Genomic DNA, 26,673 nt, shown 5'->3' with positions numbered 1-26,673 from the left:
TATTCAATTAATTATTGATCAAAATGCTATTATATAATTCTTTTTTCAGTCTAAAATTACAACTAAGTTATGTACCTAATAAAGGATGTTAAAGTAATTTTTAATTTCACAATAATATTTTTTATTGTATTTATTAAATGTTTTTACTGATAAAAATTTCAACATGCAGTTATTCATACTAGACGGACGCTGATGGTTTGTCTCAATAATTTAGACCAATAATGAAGTATAGCTAAGTAGCTCTGATTTGCAGTAGTACGCAAGAAAACAGCTTTAACTACTACTCAAAAAATTAATCTCGATCTATAGGATCTGTTTTTCATTACTGTTCAGATTTTTGTAGATTAATTTTCAAAGGTATCAAGTTTTGATATCTACATACGCTAATCAAAACTTTGGTCTAGAATCAACATTATATAATTAAAATTGAAATGAAATATTTTATCAATACAATAAGTATAGCTGCGATACCTAAAATTTTTTTATAACAATAGACGGAAAATGAATGTTTAGGGAGTTTTGTGTAAGTTTTTTTGTGCCTTCGGATTTTTTCTCTCTTAAGTTGGATGTTAATAATTTCTTGGGAGTTTTAAAATGTAAGAATTCCACTCATATCCTAAAAAATTATTTTATTATTCTAAAATTACGAATGGCCTTGCTAACAATAAGTATCAGCTTACCAAATTACTTAATAAAATTAATATTAAAAATAAATTTATTTTGACGCATAGGAAAAAAGTTCTGTAACATTATTTATAAATTTAAATAAAACATACATATATATATAAAAGAGAATGATGAATCACATTCAAATAAAAAATTTTTTCTGCCAACAGCTGGAATAGATCCTTACATAGTAAAACAAAAAAAGCAGCGGCATAAGCCCTAACCATCTTAGCTATCGGTAGTTTGGGTGAGAGAGATCTTAAAGTCGCATATGTTCATTGACAACCTGCGGAGCTTGTCCGACAGTACAGAACAATTATAATAAGAAAAAATTATATATTAGTGGTTATAGCTGAACTGCCATCCTTAGAAAATTGCTGAATATTTTTTCTAAATCATACTGGATTGAAAAATAAATATTAACGTACGGAAAAAAAAATGTTTTGAATTCAAATTCTGTGCATGTGATTATTAGCATTTAGTTCCACGATTTAATTGAATCAGACTAATAGGACAACATAGATACAAGAGTCAGTTAAATGTATATATCATATACTCGATTGCAGTCAAAAGAGAAAAACTTGTGTCGTGGCTCAGCTATATAGCTATAGTCGACGTTTCCGCTCCTCTCCTCGTAGGCACAAATTCGGTATACCCTTTCCACGTACCTCCAAAATGTGCCCCTATATGCTCATTTTCACGCGAATCCACTCCTCCTCTCGTAGGCGCACGCTGTTCGATACGAGTCTAGTTCTCTCGTAAAATGTGCACCCGGTTCGACGGCTGGCCGCGGTGGGTCACCCTGATCAGTGCCAAAAAGTCCTCTCACCTTGCAGCATTGGCATTTGGCATTAGCAATCTCTCCACTCATCTCTGCGATTGGCTGTTGCAGATGTCACACGTTTAGTCTTAGTTACGGTTTAAAGCACATTAATTATTATAATGTGATTGAATCTGAGCTTCTAATTACACACGAACTCTCAAGAAACAATAGTAAACAAAAAAAACTATGAAACAAGCTCCTAATCTAAGCCTTTATACAAACCTTGCGCGGGGGCAGCACTTTAAATATTACTTGCATACATATACTGGTGATATGCATCGATAGCAGAGTGGGCTAAGGCAATACGCGTTCAGAATCGTGCGTCGGAGGATCAATGATTGTTCCCCGTGACGATCTATTTTTTTTATTTATTTTTTTTTTTTCTTTAAATTTTGTACGTGAAACTTTTTTGAAACTATAGGTGTAGAAATAACCTTCAAGAACTCGAAAATGCTTTCAATATTTTAAATGAATGAGATACATATTTTGCACTATTTCGTTAAGTAAATGTAGAAAATCCGTGTACTGAGTTAATCAAGTGAGTGAAGTTCGTCATTTACCGTATTGTGACAGTCTCACAGGTTATGGCCGTATGCTTTTATAACATGATATATATTAATCAATAAACTGATTTTTATTTAGTGCCATCACACCATAATTTGAAAGGACCAAATTACAGTATGCATTTTTAAGATTTGTACAGTATTTTTTATAAAAATAGTTTGATTTGTTACGTATGTCTTCAAAGCTGTTATTGGTATTACCTATTCAACCTATGTTAAAAAAGGCACTTTGAACTCAAATATCTTAAGAACTTGTCCCGATACCCTAACTTTAAAAAATTTTTGATAACATGAAATAATTTGATGTACATTATACTTCAAATTCAAGAAAAGTTTGATTTGTTAGTGACGACGGATTTTCTACCTTAATGCTGTGCAGGTAAGTATTGTAGTTAAAATTTTATCCTTAAAGTAATTAAATTTTGAAATTTCACGCGTTGCGAAGTTTTGTTTTTTGCTATATGGCAAGTCTAAACTTGCAGACGATTTGTTATTGTTTGTTTCGTCTCGTGCAAAAAAAATTTTCGCCGTGTGAAATAGTTAGTTCCTGGCAGTGAAAATGATTCGGTACTGCATTATATGTAAACGTAAAAAGAATCCTACGGAAAAGAATATTTCATATCATTCGTAAGTATTATTATTAGTGTAATGTGGTCAGTAAGTACATAAACATGTACTTAGGTTTTCTAAAGATATTGAAGAGAAAACAAAGTGGTTAATCAGCACTGGCTAAACATACGTTTCGAATGAAGCTTGTGTTTGCAGCAAATTTTTTTTGCACACAGATTTCTGCAATACTACTTATAATTGTAGACGTTTAAGATCAAAGGCCGTTTTATCAGTTGGCCTAACGAATAAGTGAGTTAAAAACTACACCGAAAAATTGTGTTATAGTGAGTATTAACATTAACGAGAATAATTATTAAAATAGTTGTTTTTTTTCTTTTCCGAGTACAATACGTAATAATGAATGTGCTCTCGAAGAAATGATGAATAATGAGAATAACGAAAACAAAGCTAGTGAAGCACCGAAGATAGTAGCTATTTGCTGTGAGAATGAAGACCAGCAGCGCTCCAGCGGATTTTTCCCAAGTTCTGAACGTGTCATGAGCCAATTATTGTGCTATTATACATACGGACTCGGAGACATGAATATTTATTGCAATTGAGAGCTTGTGGTGCTCTGCACTTTTAATATATGAAAGTTTATGTAATGAGTTATCCATAAGAATTTAATAATTGGCTGACAGTAACTCGATCTAGTATGTCTTTGATTTAGTTATAAATAGCAAAGTGTACACTGTGTACAGTCGTCGCCGCGTCGGCACAGCGGCTACAGTCGACAACCACACACAGAGAGACACACACGTATATACACATGTATATTATACCCATATCCGTTTTGTATCATCCTTCATATTTGTTGCTGATGCACAGCACTGAGATAGATTAACAAATTTTTTATGGATAACTCATTACACAAACTTTCATACAATAAAGGTGCAGAGTACCAGGAGCTCTCAATTAAGTGCATTAAATAGTTATGTCGACGAGTCCGTATGTATCACGGCACAACAATTGGCTCACGACACGTTCAGGTCTTGAAAAAAATCCGCTGAATCGCTGCTGGTCTTCATCCTCACAGCGAATATACAGTACTTTGAAACGGTAATACTATTGACTGTAACATAAAATTTTTCACTTTCTTGTCACCAATTCAGTAACTCTATTGTAATTTTGACATATTATGCAGTATGATGGTACCATTTTGTAACATTTCGTAATGAAATTACTAATATCCATGAAAATTTATGTTCTAATAGGAAACATGAAGCACAAAACTATGACAGTCCAGTTGAAAAAAAAAGAATTGCAAGTGATAAGTAATAACAAAACGAAATGGATTAAAAGAGACGAATTGCAATTAGATGATATTTGGAATGCTTTAGTAACATTAGTTAGCCAAAAGAATCGTAAAATAAAAAATCTCAAAGACAGTCAACGGTATTTGAGGAGGTACCTCAGCCACGAAGTTACCGAATAGATTTTGTTTAAACTTCGTACAATTGATGCTTTAAAAATATAGAATTCACCGTTAATTTTTTGTTGCCCTGGGTTAGTTAGTTGAAGAGAAAAATGTAACAATATGCACTCTTATGGAAAAAGTGGAGATTATGATCATTTTTATAAAAATTAGGGAGTATATAAATAAACATACAAGGAAAAGTATGGTAAAGAAATTAGGCAATGACCTCACCTCTGAATTCAATGATCAATCAATTATTTATAAATGACACTCGCGGGACTTGGTTACTTTTGATGCCATGATGCGTTGGCACTGTTGGCAGGAAATACGAACGTAACTCTAAAAAATTTGGTTTGGCAAACCATAAATTTTTTTTTTCTTTATTAGCACATAACTAAGTAATACTCGAATAATTTAATTAATTACAAATAATTTTGGCTAAATAAAAAATACTTTTGAACAAAAAATTACAGACTATCAAAGACTTGAGTGTTAATACTACTACCTTATCAATTTAGTATTCGGTCAAATAATTCTTTTATAAAAGTGTTCACCCTGCTTATCTCATGTTGTGATTTGGTTACACGAATCAGTCCTTTGGAATCTTCTGCAAATAAATCTTCAATAACTTTAAAATTATTATTAATACATCGATAGTAGATACATAGAATGAGATATTAGCATTTAAAATTTTCTTTCCAATAAAAACTCATGTCATGTTTACATATGACACCTGCTCTTATGATCGTACGTCACACGTCACCTACGCGTCTCATCGAAACATTTGTATAGCGCTAAGATTGGTAGAGAAATATAGTTACATTTTTCTAGTGACATTTTTCAGACGTTTCTAGGTTAGTACTTCATGGCTGAAGTACCTCCTTAAAAAAGAAAGTCAAAAGTTTTTCGAATGAATGTCAACACTCAAAAGCAAATATTTATTATAAAATAACGGTGGTGCTTACTGACAGGTTATCGCATGAACTTTTTGAATAATAATAGTAATGATAATAATAATAATAATCTTACATTTTCTTACAATGGGATATAAAAGACGTTTATGCCACTCAAAGGTTGTAAACCATTTGAGTATAGCTCACAATCATGACGCTTCTAATTCGAGGTGATACTTGTAGGACAGGTTTTAGTACGCGTTATTGTTCGCGTTATTGTCAAGCTCTTCGGCACTAGTAGTCGCGTCTCACCTCGAATATTTATTGTTAAGGGAATTCGAAAGATGGATTTCACATTTAAATGTCGCGCCATCGGCTTCTTTTGTTAACTGTACAGTTTTTCATAGTTTATTACAGAACGTAAGCAAAATCATAAAAATACATTATAGGCCTAGATACAGTCGTGATGTATTACCATAAAAATTTAATGTTAATCCGTGACTGATAAAATAAAAAATTTTTTTACCGAAAAAAAAAAATAGTCTGTGCAAAACCGATAGTGTACGGCAACATGAACGAAAGTTCCGAATTCCAATAATTTCTTAAGAAATCCAATTTTTGTATTATTGTGTTTAAAAATTATTATTTCTTATTTTATCATAAAAAAGTAAAATAAAAGTGATTAAATTTTGCAACTTAATCACATTTTTTGCTGAAATCTTTAAGTCCCGGCGTCAAACAACTAATAAACAGCATTTTAGCTGATAGACGATGCAAACAAATTCCATCAGATTTAAAAAAACTTTGCTGTGACCCTTCACTTTTACTCTCCATCAGCGTATGACTTCGTCGGCAAAAGTTTCATTAAAGTTCTTCTGCATCCTTCTTCTAGGCGTGACTGTCTAAAAAAAAAATCACAACACCGGAATTTTTACGGATGCATTGAATACGGTGAAAAATTTAATATAAGCTGCAAAAGAAAAAAATACAAAATTGGTATCTGCCACTTGACGAAATGGCGATACACAAAAAAAACGAATGAGATGGAAAGCAGTTTACCGGTTACGTAGATTTGGGCATTGATGGTGATGATGGTGAGCAATGTAATGACAATTTCCCACAAGCAACTATTGCACTGGTATTCATGCTAGTTGGTATAAATACATACTTCAAAATTCTAATAGCATTTCACCTTATCAATAGTTTGTTAGGAAAAAAGCGACTCGGGCGATCTAATTATTGAATGTTTTTTGAATGACATTATCCATTTTTTTTCCATACTATAGTGCTCTACGTCCGGCTCCTTTAATAAGGGCACTACTGTGGGCACTTGGTACTTGGGATAGGGACAAGGAAAGGGATGGGAGGCCTCCCATTACAGGAGAGGGGTAGGGGGATATGAGGCAATTTTTGCTGCGAGAAGGTCGCCTAAAAGCTCCTCAAGGAGCATTGCGTAGTGAAAAAGCACATGTGAAAAATCACAGAGGTACTTGCCCAAAAATTTGCATTGGCCGGGAATCGAACCACGGTCTCCCGCGTACCAATCCACGACCTAGCCGACTGAGCCACCGCGCGCTCTGAATGACATTATTGTTTGCAACAATACGATGGATGATGCTTTATTAAATGTTAAAACGGTCGAAGAACTTGGAGCAACAATTTACGACAACACAAGTGAAGCTTTTTTTTACTTCCAAACCGTACTCATCTCCTATATTTAAGACTTTAGATGCTTATCATATGCTAAAGTTCTCAAAATACGATTTGACGAATGAACGAAACGAAACTATTTCATGGAGAAATATCAAAACTCTCAATGATTTGCAAGAGAAGATGGGATTATACTGCGCAAATAAAGGAACGAAACGACATGTGTATTATACAATTGAAAAATTGAAGGTTCGATTAGCTGCTCAAGTTTTAGACGGCAGTGTTACAAAAGCTCTTCTTACCATTAAAAGCGATTACAAATTGAAAAATTTCGAAAATGCTAGCGCGACAGCAGAGTTCTGTCAAAATATGAACGACTGCTTTGATTTACTTAACTCTAGAAATATTTTTAATAAAAATCCTGGAAAACATGCCATAACATCGGCCAACTTGAATAAAATCATAGATAAAGTACAAAAACTCATTCATTATATTGAAAGTTTGAAAATACATGGAATACCTATTTTACAGACAAGCAGACGAAACGGATTTTTGGGGTTTATAGTTGGATTGAACAATGCTGTCAAACTAGCTCAAAATTTATTTGAAAGTAGTGTGCTAAGTTTTGTATGCACTTTTAAGATATCAAAAGATCATCTCGAAACTTTTTTTCTTGTATCAGGAAATTCAGTAGGTTTAATAATAATCCGACGATTTAAAAGCGCTAACAGAAAGTTACTGAGGTATGTTAGTATTCAAGTTCCACTGACCGGAAATTTAATTCCTCGAGATGACACTTTATTGATTCATACGAGTCGTCATCATGAACATAAAAGTGAAAAATCCTTCGACGTCAACCTCATTGAATTAGAACACTCAAGTTCTATCGTGAGATTGAGTTATTTATATTTTGTTGCGGAAGACAATGTTGCATATATTTCTGGTTTCGTTGTTAAATCCATCAAAAATAGAATAGGATGCGATAATTGTTTAAGCAGTGTAATGGAAAAGAACAACAGAAACTGTTTATCATTTTTGCAAAAACGCAAGTGTCGTGGTTCTTGAACGAGCGCGTCTGAAGATGGCCAACATACATTCAAATTAGCTGAGAAAGTTTGTAAATTAAAGAGAAATGAAATTTCAAAAACTGATTATTAAAACAATGTGCGTTATATCTCGTACAACATTCAGTAGCAACAACCACTGCTTTAAACAAACTTCACTAGCTAATCACAGGTATCAGTTAATTAGCTTGATTTTAGATAAATTCTTCTAAATACGACTTCACCACGAAGCTTCTTGCAAGGAAGCTTATTCTCAAAAAATCAGAATCAGGAACAAGAAACTAACATTATGTCAAAACCAATAGTTAAAACTGAAAGCTACAGTAACAACCATCAGCAGTTTGGCTTCTGCGTTTATTATATTTAACTATGTGATATTTGTATTTTACCGAAAAAACTTTTTTATTTATTTACGATTCAATATTTACTATTCTCATAAGTTGTCTTATTCCTTAGAATTCACCCTGCTACAATTCATACAGACTGTTCCGAATTCCAATTGTATAAATCATGTATAAAAATAATCAGAGGCTGCAGAACTAGAGGGCCTGAGCCCCCTGTTAAAAAAATGGGGGAACGCAGCCCCCCTAATTTTTTAAATACAACACAAAACTTACAGTACACACAATTCAAATATACATGATATATAATTCAACTCTAGCGCTTAAATAGCCACATAATCTGAGGTGCTAGAGTTGTTAATAAATAAAATCAGTGGAATAAATAACTACAAAAATACGAAACTGGTAGGCAAGCTTCTTTTAATTCTCAACTGATCTAAAACCACACACCCTGCTGGCTTACTTTTATGCTGGGGAAAAAAAAAAAAAGAAGTGCCCCTTCCGATTTAAAATGATCGCCAGCTTATAGTTGAAGCCATCTTTCTTACCTGTTCTGCCCTTTTGTTTATTTAATCATCTACTAATTTGTTAACTATATTTTTGTGATCTGAGATGTAAATATAAGGCCTAAAGAGCTTCTGCTTTTCACACAGGCCCACAGCTTTTCAGTGAGCTTTTTTGTTACATGTTAATGTGTTTGAGTATCAAACGAAGGTAGGTTGTGTTTTTTCATCACGCATATATGTGGTGTTGCGTTAATCAATTGGTTTTTACGACTCAATTACACGTGGTACTACAAAATGTACTTAGCAATAAACGAAGATAGTGTAATAAAAATACAAGGTTTGTGTCAGCTGTTAAAATTTATAAATAAAAGTTAACAATTAACTCAGTGTAAATATTAATTTTCCGCTCAAGCAAATAAAAAATCATTAGAAATGCCCGGAAAAAGAATGTTTTTGATAAATTGGTTAAAGTCATCAATAGTAGATAAAAAAAAAGTGAGGATGAATCGAAAAGGAAATCAGAAGATGAATCGATTTCTTTAGATTCGAATACAGATTCTCTTGTAAATGATAAAATTTCTGGTAATAATTATAATACTAGCTCATTGGCATTGGCACCTGAAAAGGAAAAAAATTCTAATGGAGTTTTGATTGGAAAAAATCGGTACATTCCATCTTTAGATTTCAAATTTCCAAAAAATAGTAAAAACCGTTCATACCAAAAAGAATGGTTTCAGACGTACAAATGGCTGCATTATGATTGTAAAAGAGACAAAGTTTTTAGTTTTGAATGTTTAAAAGCTTTAGGCAATGATTTTTCATCTGAAGATGATAGTGATTTTATTACTAAGGGGATGGACAGTTGGAAAAGAGCATTAGAAAAACTTAGTAAGTACCAAAACAGCAATGCATATTCAAAAGCTGTTTTTCAAAATCATCAGTTGCAAAAAAATGATAAAGTAGTATATCTTTCGAACAAACAGGCTCACCAACAACGAAAAGATGCGTTAGAAGTACTAAAAATAATTGTTTCTAGCACAAATTTCTTATCTAGATGCGGGCTTGCTCTGCAAGATCATGAGTCTGATTCTGGAAATTTTATGAACTTGTTAAAAGAAAGATCTAAATTTTCACCAGTACTGCAAAATTGGTTGACTAAAAGAAACAATTGGCTAAGCCATAACGTTCAAAATGAAGTAATATCCCTCATACTGGACATTTGCTTAAGATTAAACTTAGATTTGAACAAATTAAGACATCATTGTTTTGACGGAGCGGCAAACATGGCAGGAAAAATCAGTGGTGTGAAACAGAAAATTTGTGACAAATATCCGAAATCAATTTTTATCCATTGCTCTAACCATTCACTAGATTTGACTCTGCAAGAAAAAGCACAAAAATACGATTTCAATGACTCTCTCACAACCGTTAAATATGTATCAAATGTTATTTTAGAATCATCTAAGAGAAAAAATATGTATCGTGATATTATTATACTAATCTCTACAGATGATCAAAGGTACAACAGCGAAACTCTTGATTTAAAAGCTTTAGGCCCAACTCGCTGGGTTGTCCGAGTCAAGTCGATCGACAGAATTATTAAAAATTTAAAACGTGTTCAACAGATTGTTGATGAGTTATTGGATTTACCAAGATATATTCGTGATGATCTAAGAACCAGTCTTAAAGGCTACTTAAAACACTTACATCGATTCGAAACTGTCTATGCACTATATATATCAAAATTAATTTTTGCACAGTGTGAAGAGCTTGCAGTTGCTCTACAGAGCTCTAATTTTACGGTTTACGGTGCAAAAAAGTTGCAGAGTATTTGATGGAAACGTTAAATGGATACGGAACAGAAAAATATTTTGATAATGAATGCTGTCGAAAAAGCATCGGAGGAACTACGTAAGAATTCCGTTTAGTTTTGTATTTTAGGAATGGTAATACAATTTATTCTATCATTTCACTGTCTGTAAATTTAATTTAAATAGAGTTACGCAGCCCCGAAATGAAGAGAAAAAGATAAATTCCTCGTAAATACGAATATTTAGATGTGGTGAGCTCAGAGCCTGTGAAATTAGATGCAAAAACAACCATGCGCAAAAATTTTAACGAAATTATTGATTGTTTTGTTGCTGAAATAAAGCGTCGCTTTAGTCAAGATAAAATTGATCGCCTAATAACATTGAAAAACATACTACTTGAATCTGCCAAGGGAAAAACATTCGATATGAATGATCTACAAACATCTTCAGGCATTTATGCAACTGATTTTAGTGTATCTAGCTTATTAACTTATCTTCAGTTTTTACCGGAAATCATACAAAAACATTTACTAACTCAAAGTGTTACTAAAAAAAAAGTACTGCAAAATCAGTATTTAAGTTTGACAAAATTGAGATTACTGTACAACAAATTGTGAATATCTTTAAACAAGAGTCTAAAACCGGGCGTGATATGATTAGTGAAATTATTAATTTGATAGAATTAATTTTAACTGCACCTGAAACATCAGTTTGCGCTGAACGGTCATTCAATGCTCTCCAGCGATTACTAACAGATTTATGGAATACCATGATACAGAGCAGAATAATAAATTTACTTCTTTTAAATGCGTATAAAACACAAACTTAAGATTTATCAATGAATAAATTAATTAAAGAATTCATTGGCGGAAATAACGAAAGAGCTCAAGTATTTTTGTTACCTGATTAAATACATATTATTATTATTTTTTATTAAATTTTAATTTTTTTTTATACTTAATATTGTTGCCAATACGTACAGTTTGGATAAATGTTTTAAATTATAACACTTTTTATTTCTTGCGACCTTTTTTTTTGGTCATTCACGATTTGTCAGCCTATGAGCTCTCCAAACAAAAAACATTTCCACAAACTCTGAAAATAATAACCCATTAGATAAATTTTTAAATAATCAAAGTATTTTTGGGTTTTTGAAAGTCATTTCTACAGTTACAGTTTCAAAAAATTTCTTACGAACAAAATGTAAAAAAAAAAAAAAAAAAAAAATAGATGGTCACAGGAATCGATCATTGATCCTCCGATGCACGTTTCTGAGCGTGCATTGCCTTAGCCCACTCGGCTATCGATGCATATTACCAGTATATGTATGCAAGTAATATTTAAGGTGTTGCCCTCAGGCAAGGTTTGTGTGAAGGCTTAAATTGGGAGCTTGTTTCATAGTGTTTTTTGATTACTATTGTTCATTGAGAGTTCATGTGTAATCAGAAGCTCAGTTTTAATCATAATATAATAATTAATGTGCTTTCAACCGTAATCTGAACTAAACGCGTGACGTCTGCAACAGCCAATCGCGTTAGTTGTTAGAGAGAAATAGCACTGACGTTACTCCTCGCAATGAGCTGACAACTGTGCAGTATCACACGTGGTCTATTATTTTTATGTATGTGTAATAAACTGACACCTGAGCTAACCTTCCAAAATTTTTCAGATTTAGAGTAGTCCTCTCCTTCATATGAGACAATGATCTCATTCTCCATGGAGTCAAGTTTTAATTCTTTTTCCATGACTTTTTGAATCTCAGTTGTTTCATTTCTCACTTTTTCATAACAGTGTCCTAAAAATAGTAAATGAGTAAAAGGTCTACTTAATTTATAAAATACGTTAAAGACTTAAAGACTTATGCTTACTGCAAATAATTTGGGATTCATGAAAGTGCCCACACACTCGGCACATAATTAAATTATTCTTAGGTACCATTGGCTTCCAAATATAGTCAGGCCAGCCAAATTTTCGGTTATGGCGAGTTGTGATGTTTCTCCTGTGTTTTGGAACTCCCCAGAGAATTCCCTGTTTCCAGACACCTTGAACAGTAATAGACTTCCGAGCTTCGAGTGCATCCTCAAATGGAACGACAATACCAATTCCTGTTTTTACAGCAGTTAAGTTAGTCTCAAAATTACTCATCCCGACGTAATATTGTATTTTTCTATTTATTTTTATACAAGCATATTACTGACTTAACAATTCAGTTCAACATTTTCTAATATATGAGCAATCGAAAGTCTAAAACCTCGAATAGCACAAACTTTAATACGAACTAGAGTTTGAGGAGGCTCTCCACCTTTTAAAAAAATGACTTACAATCTTCACATTTTGAAGTTCAACAAATAAGGTCATTATAAATCCATAGAGTTCCGTTGTGCATGCGAGAGAGTGCGGACGTGTCGAAAGAACGCTCCGTAGAAAAGAGTAATAAAAAGTAATTAAAGTAAAAATAAAAGAAACAAAAAGTACCAAGAAGTGTAAAAAGTGAAGAAGCAGCAGAGAAAAAAGTGTAAAGTGAATAATTATAAAAGTTTGAAAGGATGAAGTGAGATTAGTGTGGTAGTGTCAGGGTAAAGAGAACGGAACACGTGTAAGGCAAGTAAGGAGTGGGTAGTAAAAATAGGGCATTATAAAGAAAGGTATTAGTGAGCGGAAAAACGAAAGACAAGAGGACAGGAAAACAGTGTTAAAGTGGTGATAGTAAAAGAAAAAGTGCAATAAAGTTCGAAAGAAAGTGAGGTTAGAAAAAAAATTATAGGAAGAAAAAAATCAGCAATTGGAGAAAGAGGTCGATAAAAGGGTTAATCTGAGAGGTAGATAAGGGAGGACCCTTAAAAAAACAATATTAAGGTCGATAAGGAAGATCACTACTTTGTCGAGTAAGGCTAGTAAATAGAATTTCTGGTCGAAAGAAGGGGAGAAGTCGGTTAAGTAGAAAACTGCATTATCGGCAAAATTTAAAAATGGCCGGAAAGCCGCCTGCAGCAAGTATGAGTCCAAAAAATAATAAAAATGCAAAATTAAAGAAACAGACTTTATTGAATTTTACAAAAGAAAATCAAGAAAATAAAGAATTAAACGATAAGATGAGCAGGTTGGAAAGGAAGTTGAACAGCATGATTAGTAGTCTAGAAAGAAAAGAAGAAGATTGGAAAGAGGGAAAACAGATGTGGATAAAAGAAAGGCAACAGTGGATAGAAGAAAAGAAGGCGTTAGAAGAAAGATTAAGCAAGTTGGAACAGGAAACAGAAAAAGGTGAGAGAGAGAAAAGGAGACCGAACATTGTTATAACAGGAGCAAATATTGAAGGAGAGAATCTGGAGAAGAAGGTCGAAGAATATATTGAACAAAAGATAAAATTAAAAGTCAAGATAGAGAAGGCTAAAGAGATAAGTGTAAACGCTGGGCAAAATGTGAGGAAGTTGGTGGTAGTAAGGCTGGCAAGTAAAAAAATGAAAGAAGAAGTAATGAAGAAGATTTTGATCGATGGTAAATGGCTTAGATTTGATGAAAGGAAAGGAGACTTTACAGAGGAAAGAAGAAGGAGCCAAGAATGAGGAGAACAAGAAGATGTAGAGGAGGAGGGAGTGACAAGAAGAAATGTTAGTGTTTGTGCGTGGAACATTGTGGGAGTGCTAAATAAGGACAGTGAAGTGTGGAAGTATCTAAGTAAATTTGATGTGATGATGTTAGTAGAGACATGGTTGGAACTGGACAAGTGGGCTAATGTAGAAAGTGAGTTGTCAATAAGTTATAAGTGGAAGTGTATAGCAGCGACTAGAGAGCATAAAAAAGGTAGAGCGAAAGGAAGAGTAATATTAGGAACAAGCAAAAAATTGGAGAGTAGAAATCATTAAGTATAGAGCGATAATATAGTAATGCAGGAGATTAAACACGGAAATCAGAAGTGGAAGATCATAGGAGTATATAGTCAAAATGTAGCAGAGACGATGGAAATTATAAAGGAAAAAGTAAAAACGAAGAAAAGTGGATGTGTACTTATACTAGGAGATTGGAATGCAAGAACTGGGAGAGAAGGAGGTTGGATTAATGAAAGTGATAGTGAGAGTGATAGTGACGACAAGGACGGAAGGTTAAGAAAGTCGAAAGACGAAAAGATCAACGAGGAAGGTAGAAGACTAATAAAAGAAATAACAGAAGAAGAATGGTGTATAGTAAATGGGCAAAAAGGAGAAGAAGGAGAATTCACATACGTTGGTAGCAGAGGAGAGTCGGTAATAGATTACGCAATAGGATGTCAAGAAGCGTTAGATCAGATTAAGGAAATGAAGATAGGACAAAAAACGGAATCAGATAATATGCCGCTAGAAGAATACCTAAAAAAGGAAGTAGAGGTAGAAATTGTAGAGAAAGAAGAGAGAACCGAGGCAAGGAGGGATTGGACTCAAGAATTGGTTGATCAGTATGGAGAAAGGTGTAAAGACTGGGAGCGGAAGGGAAAAGAGGTTGAAGAAAGATGGAGTGAATTGAAAGAAAAAATAGAAAGTGCAGTACCTAAGGTGGAAAAAGAGTGTAAAGTGTGGAAGATTGGGGATAAAAAATGGCATGATAAAGAATGGAAGGAGAAGATGAAGGATTTCAGAAGAATAATGAAAAGGTGGAGAAAAAAGAAAGTAGAAAGAGGTTATTACATAGATAAAAAAAGAGAGTATAGAAACTGGTGTGAGGCAAATAGGAAAAGGTTTGAAAGATTAGAAGAAGAGATAAAAAATGCAGAGGATCAGGAAGAAATGAGCAAGGAAGAGTTCAAGAGGCAGATAGCCAGATTAAAAGTAGGAAAAGCACCAGGAGAAGACAAGCTGGAAAATGAAGTATGGAAGTACATGCCGGGAGAAGTGGATGCAGCCCTTTGGGAATTGCTGAAAAAAGTATGGGAAAAAGGAGAATTACCGGATCAGTGGAGGCAAGGTACGATTTGTTTGATTCACAAAAAAGGTGATAAAGATATGTTAGAAAATTATAGAGGAGTTACATTGACATGTACAGCATATAAGATTTATGCGAGTATGTTTAATGAGATGTTAAAAAAGAAAATCGAAGGTAAATTATCAGAAAGCCAGTTTGGTTTTAGAGAAAAGAGAGGAGTAATAGAAGCTATATACACATTGAAACACATTGTTGATGAAAAATTAAGCAAAGAAAGAGGAAAATTATTTACATGTTTTATTGATTTAAAGAAAGCATTAGATCGAGTGCATAGGAAAGTTTTAAAGGAAAGATTAATAGAAATGGAAGTGAGTGAAAAGCTAAGAAATAGGATTATGGATATTTATAAAGAAACGAGAAATGTGGTTAAAGTTGGAGAAGAGGAATCCAAGGAATTTTGGACAGAAAAAGGTGCGAGGCAAGGCTGCCCACTGAGCCCGACGCTGTTTAATGTGTACTTAGCGGATCTGGAGCAGGAATTAAAGAAAGGGCAGGTGGGAGGATGCAGAGTTGGTAAGGAAAAAGTATGGAGTCTATCTTACGCGGATGATATAGTATTAATAGCTGATAGAGAAGAATAATTGACAGAGATGTTAAAAAAATTCAAAAAGTACATAAATAAAAAGAAGATAATTTTAAGTGAGAAAAAAACGAAAATTTTAGTGTTCGAAAAAAGACAGAGGAATGATAGAGAAGGTGGAAGTGGGGGAGTAAGGAATTAGAAAAAGTAAAAGAAATAAGATATTTAGGATATATACTACAGAAAAATGGGAGAAACGATAGGCATATAGAAGAAAGGAAAAGGAAAGCAGTGATAGCTATGAAAAATGCATGGAGGATAGGAGAAAGAATATTTAAGAATAGCTACAAAAAAAAGAAGAAAATTATTTACAGCCTTAGTAGAAAGTATAGCGCTATTTGGTGCGGAAGTGTGGGGGTGGGAAGAAGAAGAAAGACTAGAAAGTGTACAGAGAAGATATATGAAATGGATATTAGGATTAGACAGCAATACACCAAATTATGTAGTGGAGGAGGAGTGTAGATTAGAAAGGATGAGTATGAAAGAGTTAAGGAGAGCGTTAAAGTTTGAAGGGAAAATTTGGGAGTCAGACATAAAATTAGTAAAAGAATGCATAAGAGAAAAGGACAAGAACAAGGAAAGAGAGAGAATAGGAAAGGAATCAAAAAAGAGAGCTGAATTACTACGAGAAGAGAAAGTAAAAGAAACAAGATTTATGAAAGGAGTAGAATTTAGGGAGGAAGTAAGAGAAAAAATATTAATCAACAAGGAAAGAAAAGAAAAAGAGAGGAGTATGGAAAAGATAGAGAATTCACGGTACAACAGAATATATAAAAGTATAAGAACAGAAGCTGAACCAGAATACTTGAAAAAGGATATGCCATTAAAGGATAGAAAGTTAGTAGCAAGGTTTAGATGCGGAAATGAATGTAGAAGTAGAGAATACTGAAAAGGAGAGGAGGATGAGAAGTGTAGATTATGCAAGGAGGAAGAAGAAGATCATAGACACATACTAAAGATTTGTGGAGATACGAGAAATGAAGAAGAAATGGAAAAAATACTAAGCCATGAAGCAAAAGAGATAGAAGTGCAAAGAAAAGTAATCAGAAAAAGGCAGGAGTCAGAAAAGATCTAAAAGATAAAAGAAAGTATGCAGAAAGTTAAGGTAGTAAAGAAAGAAGAAGGATTAGTAGGACAAGAAAGAAGAGAGAAAAAGAAATGCAAGAAAGAATGAAGAATACAAGTAAATATATGGACAATTTAAAGAAAAGAGTTGTTAATTTTTGAAATTTTTGATAGTTGAGTAGTATTAGAAAATTTGTTTATTGAGTTAAATATGGGAAATTTTGATAATTTTTAGAATTAAGTTGGAAATTTTTGAATTTTTGATAGACATGTGTTAAATTTTGAATTTTGAGAATTGAGTTTTGTATATTTGGAATTGTAGTAATATTAAGTTTGTTTTATTACTATATTATTTTAACAAAAGACAAAAGTAGAATATGAAGAATAGTTGAATTAAAAATGAATATATTATATAGCGTAGATTAAGTATGTATTAAATGTACAAAAATGTTACGGAACCCCTCCAAACCCGTAAGGGACGGAGTATGAAATAAATAAAATAAATACTGAGGAAATCAAACAGCTTGCCTATTTATGGTGGATAGAAGCTTTCATACACCCTGACTAAATATGGATATCGAAGTGCGAACTAAAACCTCCTGAACCACCTTACTTCAATTTGGGATACAAGTGATTTAACTACCTATCACCCATGGTATAATAAAACAAGATAGGCCCACTAACCAGACAATTTTTATCCCAGTACGCACCGGAGCCTGCATGACGTCATAATTGAGAGCCAAATTTGAACAAATTTTAGTGGTAAGTATGAAATCATTTGAATAACAGCAAATTAAATGGAGTATCATGATAGATCAAAGACATGGGCTCATGATTCGTGAGTCACAAGGCTATCTTTAAACTGATTCACTGAATAAATAAATACCTAAATGAATCTGAATAAATAAAATAAATACCTAATATTAAGTTATAAAAGCAATAGACTTATAATATTTATTTTATGTGCAAAAATAAAATTTAAGACTTCATACACAAATTTTTATGTCGCAGCAAAAAAAATGGTAACTTTATGTTATTGATAACTTTTGAAATTTTTTTTAAAAGCTATTTTATTTCTCTTTTGTTACTCAAAACTTATAATTAAAAATTTTTTTAAACAGGTTAGTCGTTCTTACCAATCAGACGTTATACGACATATTTTTAAATAACACTGACCATCAGCATTCGTCTTTTCAATAAATAACTAAGGGCTCGGGCACATGGAACTGCGTAAAGCGTGAAGCGTACCGCGAATCGCATAAAATTATAGGATCGGGGAAAGTTAGGTGAGGTACGCTTTACGCGAAAAAATTTGTCATCGCACACTTGGGAGTAAAAAATACGCCCGTAAGTGTTTTTAAACCAATCACAGCGAGTATTTCGTTGGCTTTGCACATGCTGTCTCGCTGGCACTCATGGAAAAAATAAAGTTACGCCCATATTTTTGTACCCATGTGTACGGTGACGAATTTTTTTGCGTAAAGTGTAAATAAAGTACGCAACCTGTAAATACAGTCAGCAGCTAATGTCAACAACAACAAGTAAAGTCTCAATTGTATAATTAATCGAATTTCTGACATGGATGAAAAACAAATCGTAAGAATTTTGGGCAAACTGTGGAAAGTATATACGACCCATGCGATGACTCAATATCGCAAAGAAAAGGTAAAAAGTGTAATGATTAAGCTGTATGAAATGTATTTACGGCTCTCAAATGAACAGAAAATAAGAAGTGTATACTTGAAAACTTTTTTTTTGACATGTACAGGTTAGAATTCACTTGCGATGAGAACTTCGAAAGCTTTTTTGTTGACAAGACAGCAGATGGGTTAACTACTCTCTACTTCGAACTTACGCGATACGCAAGGCTTTTACGCCTTTTCTATGTGACCACAAAGTAGCGTACACCTAACCTTCCTTACTTTAACGCGATAAGCGATACGCTTCACGCTTTACGCGGTTCCATGTGCCCGAGCCCTAAGTTGCTAGCTGTTTACTTGCATAGACAATTTGAATTTAGCACCGATTATGACGTTGTGCAGGCTTGTTCTCTGCTTAGTTCAATCATGTAAACATGCGCATGGACCAATCTTGTTTTTTCTTTTTATCTTTGTGGTTGGTGTTGGGTCACGCATTGCGACATCGGTATTATCGTTGATTCCTACTGCTCCGACGGCACGGTGTGCATTACACCGCAGAGCCAGGCACCGTTTTTTCCCTTACTCTCAGATGTCACGGAAGCATTACACCATGTTGAGGAGCTCCACAGCATTTGCGACTTATAGGAAAACCACAGAGGTACCTGCGAAAAGCACCATGGAGTTCACCCCCAGAGCTGTTAAAATCTAAAACAAATTTGATGTATCGATTGCGCGTAGAAAGTGCTATAAAAAGTTGATTTACAACTTTTTTGAGCGTGCAGTTGTTCAAGAGTTATAAGGGAAAAACACTTGGGGGCTGCCCCCAAAACTCAGTGGCTACTTTCTATTGATTAATTATCACAACGAATTATGTATTATTGATGAAAGGATTGCGCGTAAGCTGCGCGTGCCGCCCCCAAACAAAATGATAGCTCAAAAACCTTAGATGTTAATTATTAATACAAATCTGCTTTACACAATAATTTCAGTTAAACCGCAGCCAACGCACATGCGCACATCCCCTTGCTTGGCAGCGATGGGATCACGAAGTAAGAGATATCTCTTACTTCGTGGATGGGATATAGTTCCAGCCAGATTTGGGAATTCTCTAGGACCCAACCTCTCTGACGTGGGAAATCACTAAATCGAAAAAAAAATAGTACCGAAGGTGAAGCGCGAGATTCAAATAAGGTCCAATAACACAAGCATCTATCACCCAATAACCCGGGGCGCTTATTGGCCACTCTGTTAAATAAATAATTATTAATAAACAACACAAGCGCCTATCACCTAATGACCCAGGGCGCTTACTGGACACTTTGTTAAATAAATAATTTTTAATAACACAAGCGCCTATCACCCAATAACCCGGGGTGGTTACTGGCCACTTAGTTGAATAAATAATTATTAATAAATAACACAAGCACCTATCACCCAATAACCCGGGGTGGTTACTGGCCACTTAGTTGAATAAATAATTATTAATAAATAACACAAGCACCTATCACCCAATGACTCGGGGCGCTTACTGGCAACTCTGTTAAATAAATAATTTTTAATAACACAAGCGCCTATCACCTTATTCATTTGTTAGAGTGGCCAGTAAGCGCCCCGGGTCATTAGGTGATAGGCGATTGTGTTATTAAAAATTACTTATTTCACAGAGTGTCCAGTAAGCGCCCCGGGTCATTGGGTGATAGGCGATTGTGTTATTTATTAATAATTATTTTTTTAACAGAGAGGCCAGTAAGCGCCCCGGGTTATTGGGTGATCGATGCTTGTGTTATTGGGCCTTATTTGAATCTCGCGCCTCACCTTATCTCTTACTTCGTGATCCTATCGCTGCCAATCAAAGGGATGTGCGCATGTGCGTTGGCTGCGGTTTAACTGAAATTGTTGCGTAAAGCAGATTTGCATTAATAATTACCATCCAAGGTTTTTAAGCTATCATTTCGTTTGGGGGTGGCACGCGCAGCTTACGCGCAATCCTTTCATCAATAATACATAATTCGTTGTGATAATTAATCAATAGAAATTAGCCACTGAGTTTTGGGGACAGCCCTTAAGTGTTTTTCCCTTATAACTCTTAAACAATTGCACGCGCAAAAAAGTTGTAAAATAACTTTCTACAGCATTTTCTACGCGCAATCGATACATCAAGTTTGTTTTAGATTTTAACAGCTCTGTGGGCGAACTCCATGGCGCTCCTGCGAAAGAGTGATGGAACGGAGTTTGATACCCGAGCCCTCCAGACGGAAGGAAATCGCTTGATTACTTAAGCCACTTTAAGCTCGGGCTACCTTATTTTATTGTGCCAGGCAACTACCTAAGGGCATTCAGTATATAGGCCGGAGTTTCTACTCTACCAACCTCTCTATTGTGAGAAATAATGGTTAATAACTTATTATCTAGCTATTTAAATCTAAAATAAGGAGAATAGTCCCAAAGCTGGTACTTTAAGGAGTCAATCGAGCCCAAACTCAATGCAATCCGTTGCAAATTGAGAGAGAAAAGTTACATTTCTTGATAATAAAAGAGTGTGTCAGTGTTCATAATCTGAAATGTAACTTTTTTTTAAAAGTTATGCATCGAATTACCTGCAATTTTGACAGAGCCTGTGAAACAAAAAGACAAACGCCCATCCTTTCATGATTTTTTAAAATATCCAGTTCAAATTAGGAACTTACTCAACATATGCAGATTTATAGGTTATGTAATGCCATTTACGATAAATATCAATTTTTTAAAACTCAATAATTACAAAATTTCACGGAATTTTGTATATTTTTTCTCAAAACCAGGGCCACTCTAAATCACTAAATCTGTAACCTACGCGAAAAAATATATCTGTTTAAATAATTAACCGTAAAATTCATTTTTTTGGGTTACGGTAATGACTAATCGTCTTAATAAATGGATTTAGAAATCCATTTAATTCTTTAGTGTAGACACTAAATAATTGTTTAAAAATATTTTCCTCGCATGTATAAGTTGTACTTACCAACTAATTCGATTTCTAACCACTTAACGTACATAGACCTTGACGACAAGATAGCCGGTTACGGTAATGACTAATTACATTATTTTTACAAGTGCACGAAAAAAATACTGTTGCAAAAAAGTTTTTCAATTTTTCAACCGCTTTGAAGGTTTATAAACATAGTCCATACAAGTAAAGGTAGATAAAGTCAGTGCCGAGCCCACTGAAGTCGAAAAAGCGATTATACTGCGAAAATTGGTGCGAAAAGTTAGAAATTATCAAAATTGAGAGACACAATTCGAAGGACAACACATAGGACGGAAAATTTTTTAAGAATTAAGTACAGTTAAGTAGGTATTTGACTTAACTATAAGATATTTTCATGTAGACAACTAAAAGAACCAAAAATTTTTTTTTAATAAAGGTAAATAATGTGAAATTACCATCGGAGACAGGTTACGGTAATGTTCAAGTTTGCATATCTTACTTGATTTGATTCCTCTTCATAAAATTTTCGTATATAAATGTTATTTTAACAATTTACCTGTTTGTACAGAGCAAAGACATAAAAAGCTTAAGTTTTTTAATGTATATTTACAGCAGAGCCGGTACCAACCAATAGAGGGCTTTAAAGAACCTGTGAACATCCTACATAAGTGTATGCTGTAGTGCAAACATGCTCGAAAGCACTAAGCATCTGTGTGAAAAATAAACATACACAGGTCGTATTTACATAGTATAAACATACTTTCACATAGAGAGTGGAACTTTGCAGCAGAGAACACATAGTGTTAATACAGCCTCAGAAAAAATAAAATTCCAATATTCATCAACGAACTGAGTTGGTCTGAAAATAGTGAAGCTTTAATCTTGAAGGCGAGACTTGTATGACATTTAACATATTAGATTTGAGAGTGCCCAAATGTTCCACTGACATATTTGTGGTCCTAGGATGCATAGAAAGAAAGAGATGGGCATTTTCTACTGATCAGTTCAACACATAATCTTATGAAAAGTGGCAGTTTAATTCGTTTCACAAAAACAGACGTACACAATTTTAATTAGTGCAATGTTAACAGCGCAATATTTAATGATTCACAAATTTTCCCTTACCCTATAACCTGCTCCCACCTTTTCTTTTATTCTATCTCACTATCGTGTGTTGAGTGCCGCAAAAGAAAAGATGTATAACATTACAATAAAAAAAAGGTATATCAATGTATTCTGCTGACAAATATTGATGTGCATTTCTTACATCTTGGAGTATATGGGCTTTTATTTTTTATTTGCTCAGAGTCAAGCATAGTTTTACTGTACGCTACGTGTTACTATCGAATGAGCCTACCTGGATGAAATTTACGGAGCACAGCACAAACAATAATCTGTTCCAGTTTCAATGCAGCCTCTCTTAACAACGAGACGAATAAATAGGCCATTGTTGATCGGTTAAATATTTCACAAAAATCGAGACAACCAATGTCCGTTATGATGAAAACATCGATATACAGGGTTGCGTAGGTTCAACGCTCTCTATTCTAATATCTCTATCTCTATCTCTATAAAATCTCTATAAGGCTGTAGTCACATCCTGAGTACAAATTAAAAGTCGGCGAAAACTGGGCCCAATCTTGGCTGCCATGCCGCCCACCTTGGCCGCAGCTTGGCTCCTGACTTGGCCTCCAGTGGGTTTGTAATACGGCGCAGACTAGGGCGCAACTTGGTCTGACTTGACATGACTTTTGCCTAGTAATCACCCTCTTTCGTCTGCAAATCAGTATAATACAGAAACGTCTATATATAAGTATACAAATAAAGTATGATTTGCGCGCGCGCAGCCGCAGCACACACATGAATATACAAACTTATGTGCTTGTATATATTCAATATCAGTGCAGACGAAAGTGGGCGATTGCTGGGCAAAAGTCATGTCAAGTCAGGCCAAGCTGCGACCAAGTCAGCGCCGTATTTATTACAAACCCACCTGCGGCCAGGCTTGGTTGCTTGACTTGGACTATGCGTTTAAGCTAGGCTGCCCACGTTCATTTCTACTCGGGATGAAGCGCAATAGAGTGTGCAGGATAGAATTGTCCCTATAAGTGCCTCTCTTCAGTTCATTGCGCCGTGCAATAGGTCTATTCTGCAGCGCAATAGACTTAACACAGTCGCTTGTGGGGACAATTCTATCCTGCGCATGGACATATAAAAAATAGACTGCTCGTTCTTACCCGAATAGAAATAGATTCCGTTTCCCTTAAGGTACCTTCAGGGCCATCTCCCGCTACCGGACACTAATTTCTATGGCCTCCGCAGGTGGCGTTACCAGGTGCGGGTTCAGGTGACCTGAAGGTACGGTTACCATATACCGACCATTCTTGGCCCTGAAGGTACATCTTAAACTTGGAGGTTATAGCTTCTGCTCCGATTACTCCAAATTATCGTTGTATACAAACAAATACTTTTGAAGTAATAAATAAACGTGTACTATCGATAAAAAGTTCGAATCTCATTTGTACTATAAGAAAGTTTAAATGCGATGTATAAGAAAACGGAAAGCCAGAGAACTCGACAAAAACAAAAAAATTTCGAAGACCATCAATGTGAGTGATGTAATACACATTCAGAATTTGGTTATTTAATATGAAAAAGGTATTGACGTGGATAATTATTCCGATGAAATACACTGCTTTAATCATAAAAATTATGATGTATTTATTGATGAATCAGAGTTGAGTAAAAGTGTTGAGGATGAAAGGGAAACGTTTGCCGACAAGTATCGCGTTGCTCCTGCTGATGATAGTGATGAGGTTTTTTGAAGGAGTCCTTTTTATTAAAGGAGTTTAAAAAGTATGAATTTACGTTACCTATGTCACACAAAACATAATGATAATTATCATCATGGGTATAATTATGATTACATGGGTTGAGTAGGATCGTACTTTTTTAACTTCTTTTCTATTACCTAATAAAATTACCTAATAGAAATTTTTTATTTACCCTACATTGTTTTTGTATAGTTTTATTTTCATTAGCTACGCTATTTTCATGTCACCGACGTTTGTTGAATTTGTTATTTATTTAATATGTACTTGGTACCTTACAGGAACTCCACGGTCTATTCCTAGCAACTGGAAGGCGGAAGCTAAGAAAGCCTGAACTTGCCCGGAAACGCACCTGGTAATAGTTTGTATACTGCTCGGAAAGACCGCCCTCGGGTGGTTTTGGAAGGCTGGTACTTCCTCGGGCAAAAAAGCAGTTTTCCGATACTCGTTCGAAAAGTCTCCTTTACGAACCTCGTTACGGACCTCGCCTTCGGCTCGGGCCGCAAACCTCTCGGTTCGCAAATAAAGACTTTTCAAACTCGTAGGAAAACTACTATTCTATTACGGTATGTACGACACTAAAGCACGGGTAGAAAGAAACAGCCTCAAGCGTGGATATCTGTCTCTCTCCCAGCCGGGGTGAGGGTAGGTACCAAACAAAAACTTAACCAAAGTATCATTTTCAAACAGTGTCTCTAGTTTTATGTATAATCTAATTTACAATGCCTTATATCTCTCGGCATCTTTTAATATTCCATCCATTTGTCTGAGTTGTGGCTGATTTATAGAATAGACTGTATGGCACAACTATAATTACCGTATAACACTTCATCAGAAGAAATATGACAAAAATATTTCGGATCTCCTGGAGCCGTACCATATAACTTTTTTTAGCTTCGCGGGCCTATGTTATAACATAGGCCGATGTAAAGAAAAGTAGTTGTATGGTGTGGCCCCTGGGACAATAAGGTTCCTCGATTCTGTGAGAGTCATAGACCATATCTTTCTTTTACCGTATCGCTCCCTCTTACGTACATTAGTATAATTAGCGCACTCTATCCTTATATCTCTATGGTGAGAGTGGTGGCTAATTAAAATTTTCCATTATCCTCGGGCCTCAGCTCTTAGGCCTCGGTCACATGGAGAGCGTAACGCGTAGCGTAACCATTTGAGCCCATGAGAGTGAGAGAGAGGTTCGCGTACTATATCTCTCTCTCACTCTTATGGGCTGAAATGGTTACGCAGTACGCGTTACGCTCTCCATGTGACCGCGGCCTTAGTCTATACGTAGCTGCACCGGCTTGGCGAACTTAACGAGAGGATACCTGTTAATAAATTTTAAATATGCCAATAAATGCGGAATCGTATGCAACGTTTACAAAACGTAACAGAAAATTCTCGAATTTTGCGTTTTTTTATAATTGAAGAAAAAGTTTTTTTGCGGTGAGAATCATAAGAAATTGGATTTGTTCAGCTTTTACACATTTTGCTAACATGAAATATACACAGATCGTTTGCAAATATTTTGCCAAGTTACAAAAAATTTGTGGAAATAGAAAATATACAGATTAATATGTAAATAAATATATTTTATTTTTCGCTATTAACACCACCACTAGTGCCTTGTACAGCACGTGCAACCACTGCTACCGACTGCTGCGTTAAGCAACAATTTAGGCGCCAAATTTTGAATTTTACTATTAAAAAATATAGTTCACGCATTAGTGAATTATACGTTGTATAAATAATGTATGATCTTCAATAAACGCTGTGGAAATAAACGTTATGCATGAGTCAATTCGTTGAGCCTAAAATTCAAAAATTCAAGTTTTTAAAAAATTTCGATCACTTCAGCATGTAATGCGATGCCGAGAAAAAAAAAATTGGTTACACTTCTTCAAATAAAATTGATTTTTAATTTTGTATTGAGTTTGAATGTAAAAATCTCAATTTAATATTGGTTTGGCAACAGTGAACGCATGTTGTATACATAGACAGAAATGTTAGTTGTCACTTGTACTACGGAGCAGAAGCCAAAATGTAAACAAGAATTATTCTTGTGTATACTGCTAGTTCATGAGGAAAAATTTTTGCGCCCTCCCAAAGGTCGCCATGTGTGTCTTAATGGTCTTAAGTGGCATTTTGAAGTGCAATGTGCATGCGATTGGCTATTATAGCTCCGTGGAGATGTGTAACAGCACACCTCGTATTTTATTACAACAAAACATGCATGTTTTTTATTTTATTTTCTTTTTAAAATAAAAGTTTTGTCATAAAATAAGAAGACTCATTT

General features: G+C 34.5%; 1 protein-coding gene across 2 annotated transcripts in view; it reads right to left on the bottom strand.

Annotated features, from left to right (window-relative positions):
* The window catches only part of mRpL32 (mitochondrial ribosomal protein L32), a 41,518-nt gene extending 18,428 nt beyond the window's left edge, over positions 1-23,090 (bottom strand). The window contains exons 1-4 of one of the 2 annotated variants that reach the window (XM_014360887.2): positions 22,907-23,090; positions 12,212-12,448; positions 11,996-12,138; positions 11,342-11,438 (exon numbers count right to left, since the gene is read on the bottom strand). In XM_014360887.2, the coding sequence (XP_014216373.2) occupies positions 11,397-11,438; positions 11,996-12,138; positions 12,212-12,448; positions 22,907-22,997 (513 nt within the window). In that variant the 5' untranslated portion in view covers positions 22,998-23,090 and the 3' untranslated portion in view covers positions 11,342-11,396. Of the gene's footprint in view, positions 1-11,341; positions 11,439-11,995; positions 12,139-12,211; positions 12,449-22,906 lie in introns of those variants that run through there. The other variant, XM_014360886.2, reaches the window with a different exon arrangement.
* Positions 23,091-26,673: the final 3,583 nt, after the last annotated feature.

The sequence above is a fragment of the Copidosoma floridanum genome, unplaced genomic scaffold, assembly GCF_036245765.1.
Source record: "Copidosoma floridanum isolate Cflo_tuat_1 unplaced genomic scaffold, Cflo_Japanese_pri ptg000018l, whole genome shotgun sequence".
Lineage (NCBI taxonomy): Eukaryota > Metazoa > Arthropoda > Insecta > Hymenoptera > Encyrtidae > Copidosoma > Copidosoma floridanum.
The sequence above is the reverse complement of the archived record's forward strand: the minus strand, read 5'-3'. Positions and strand labels throughout refer to the sequence as shown.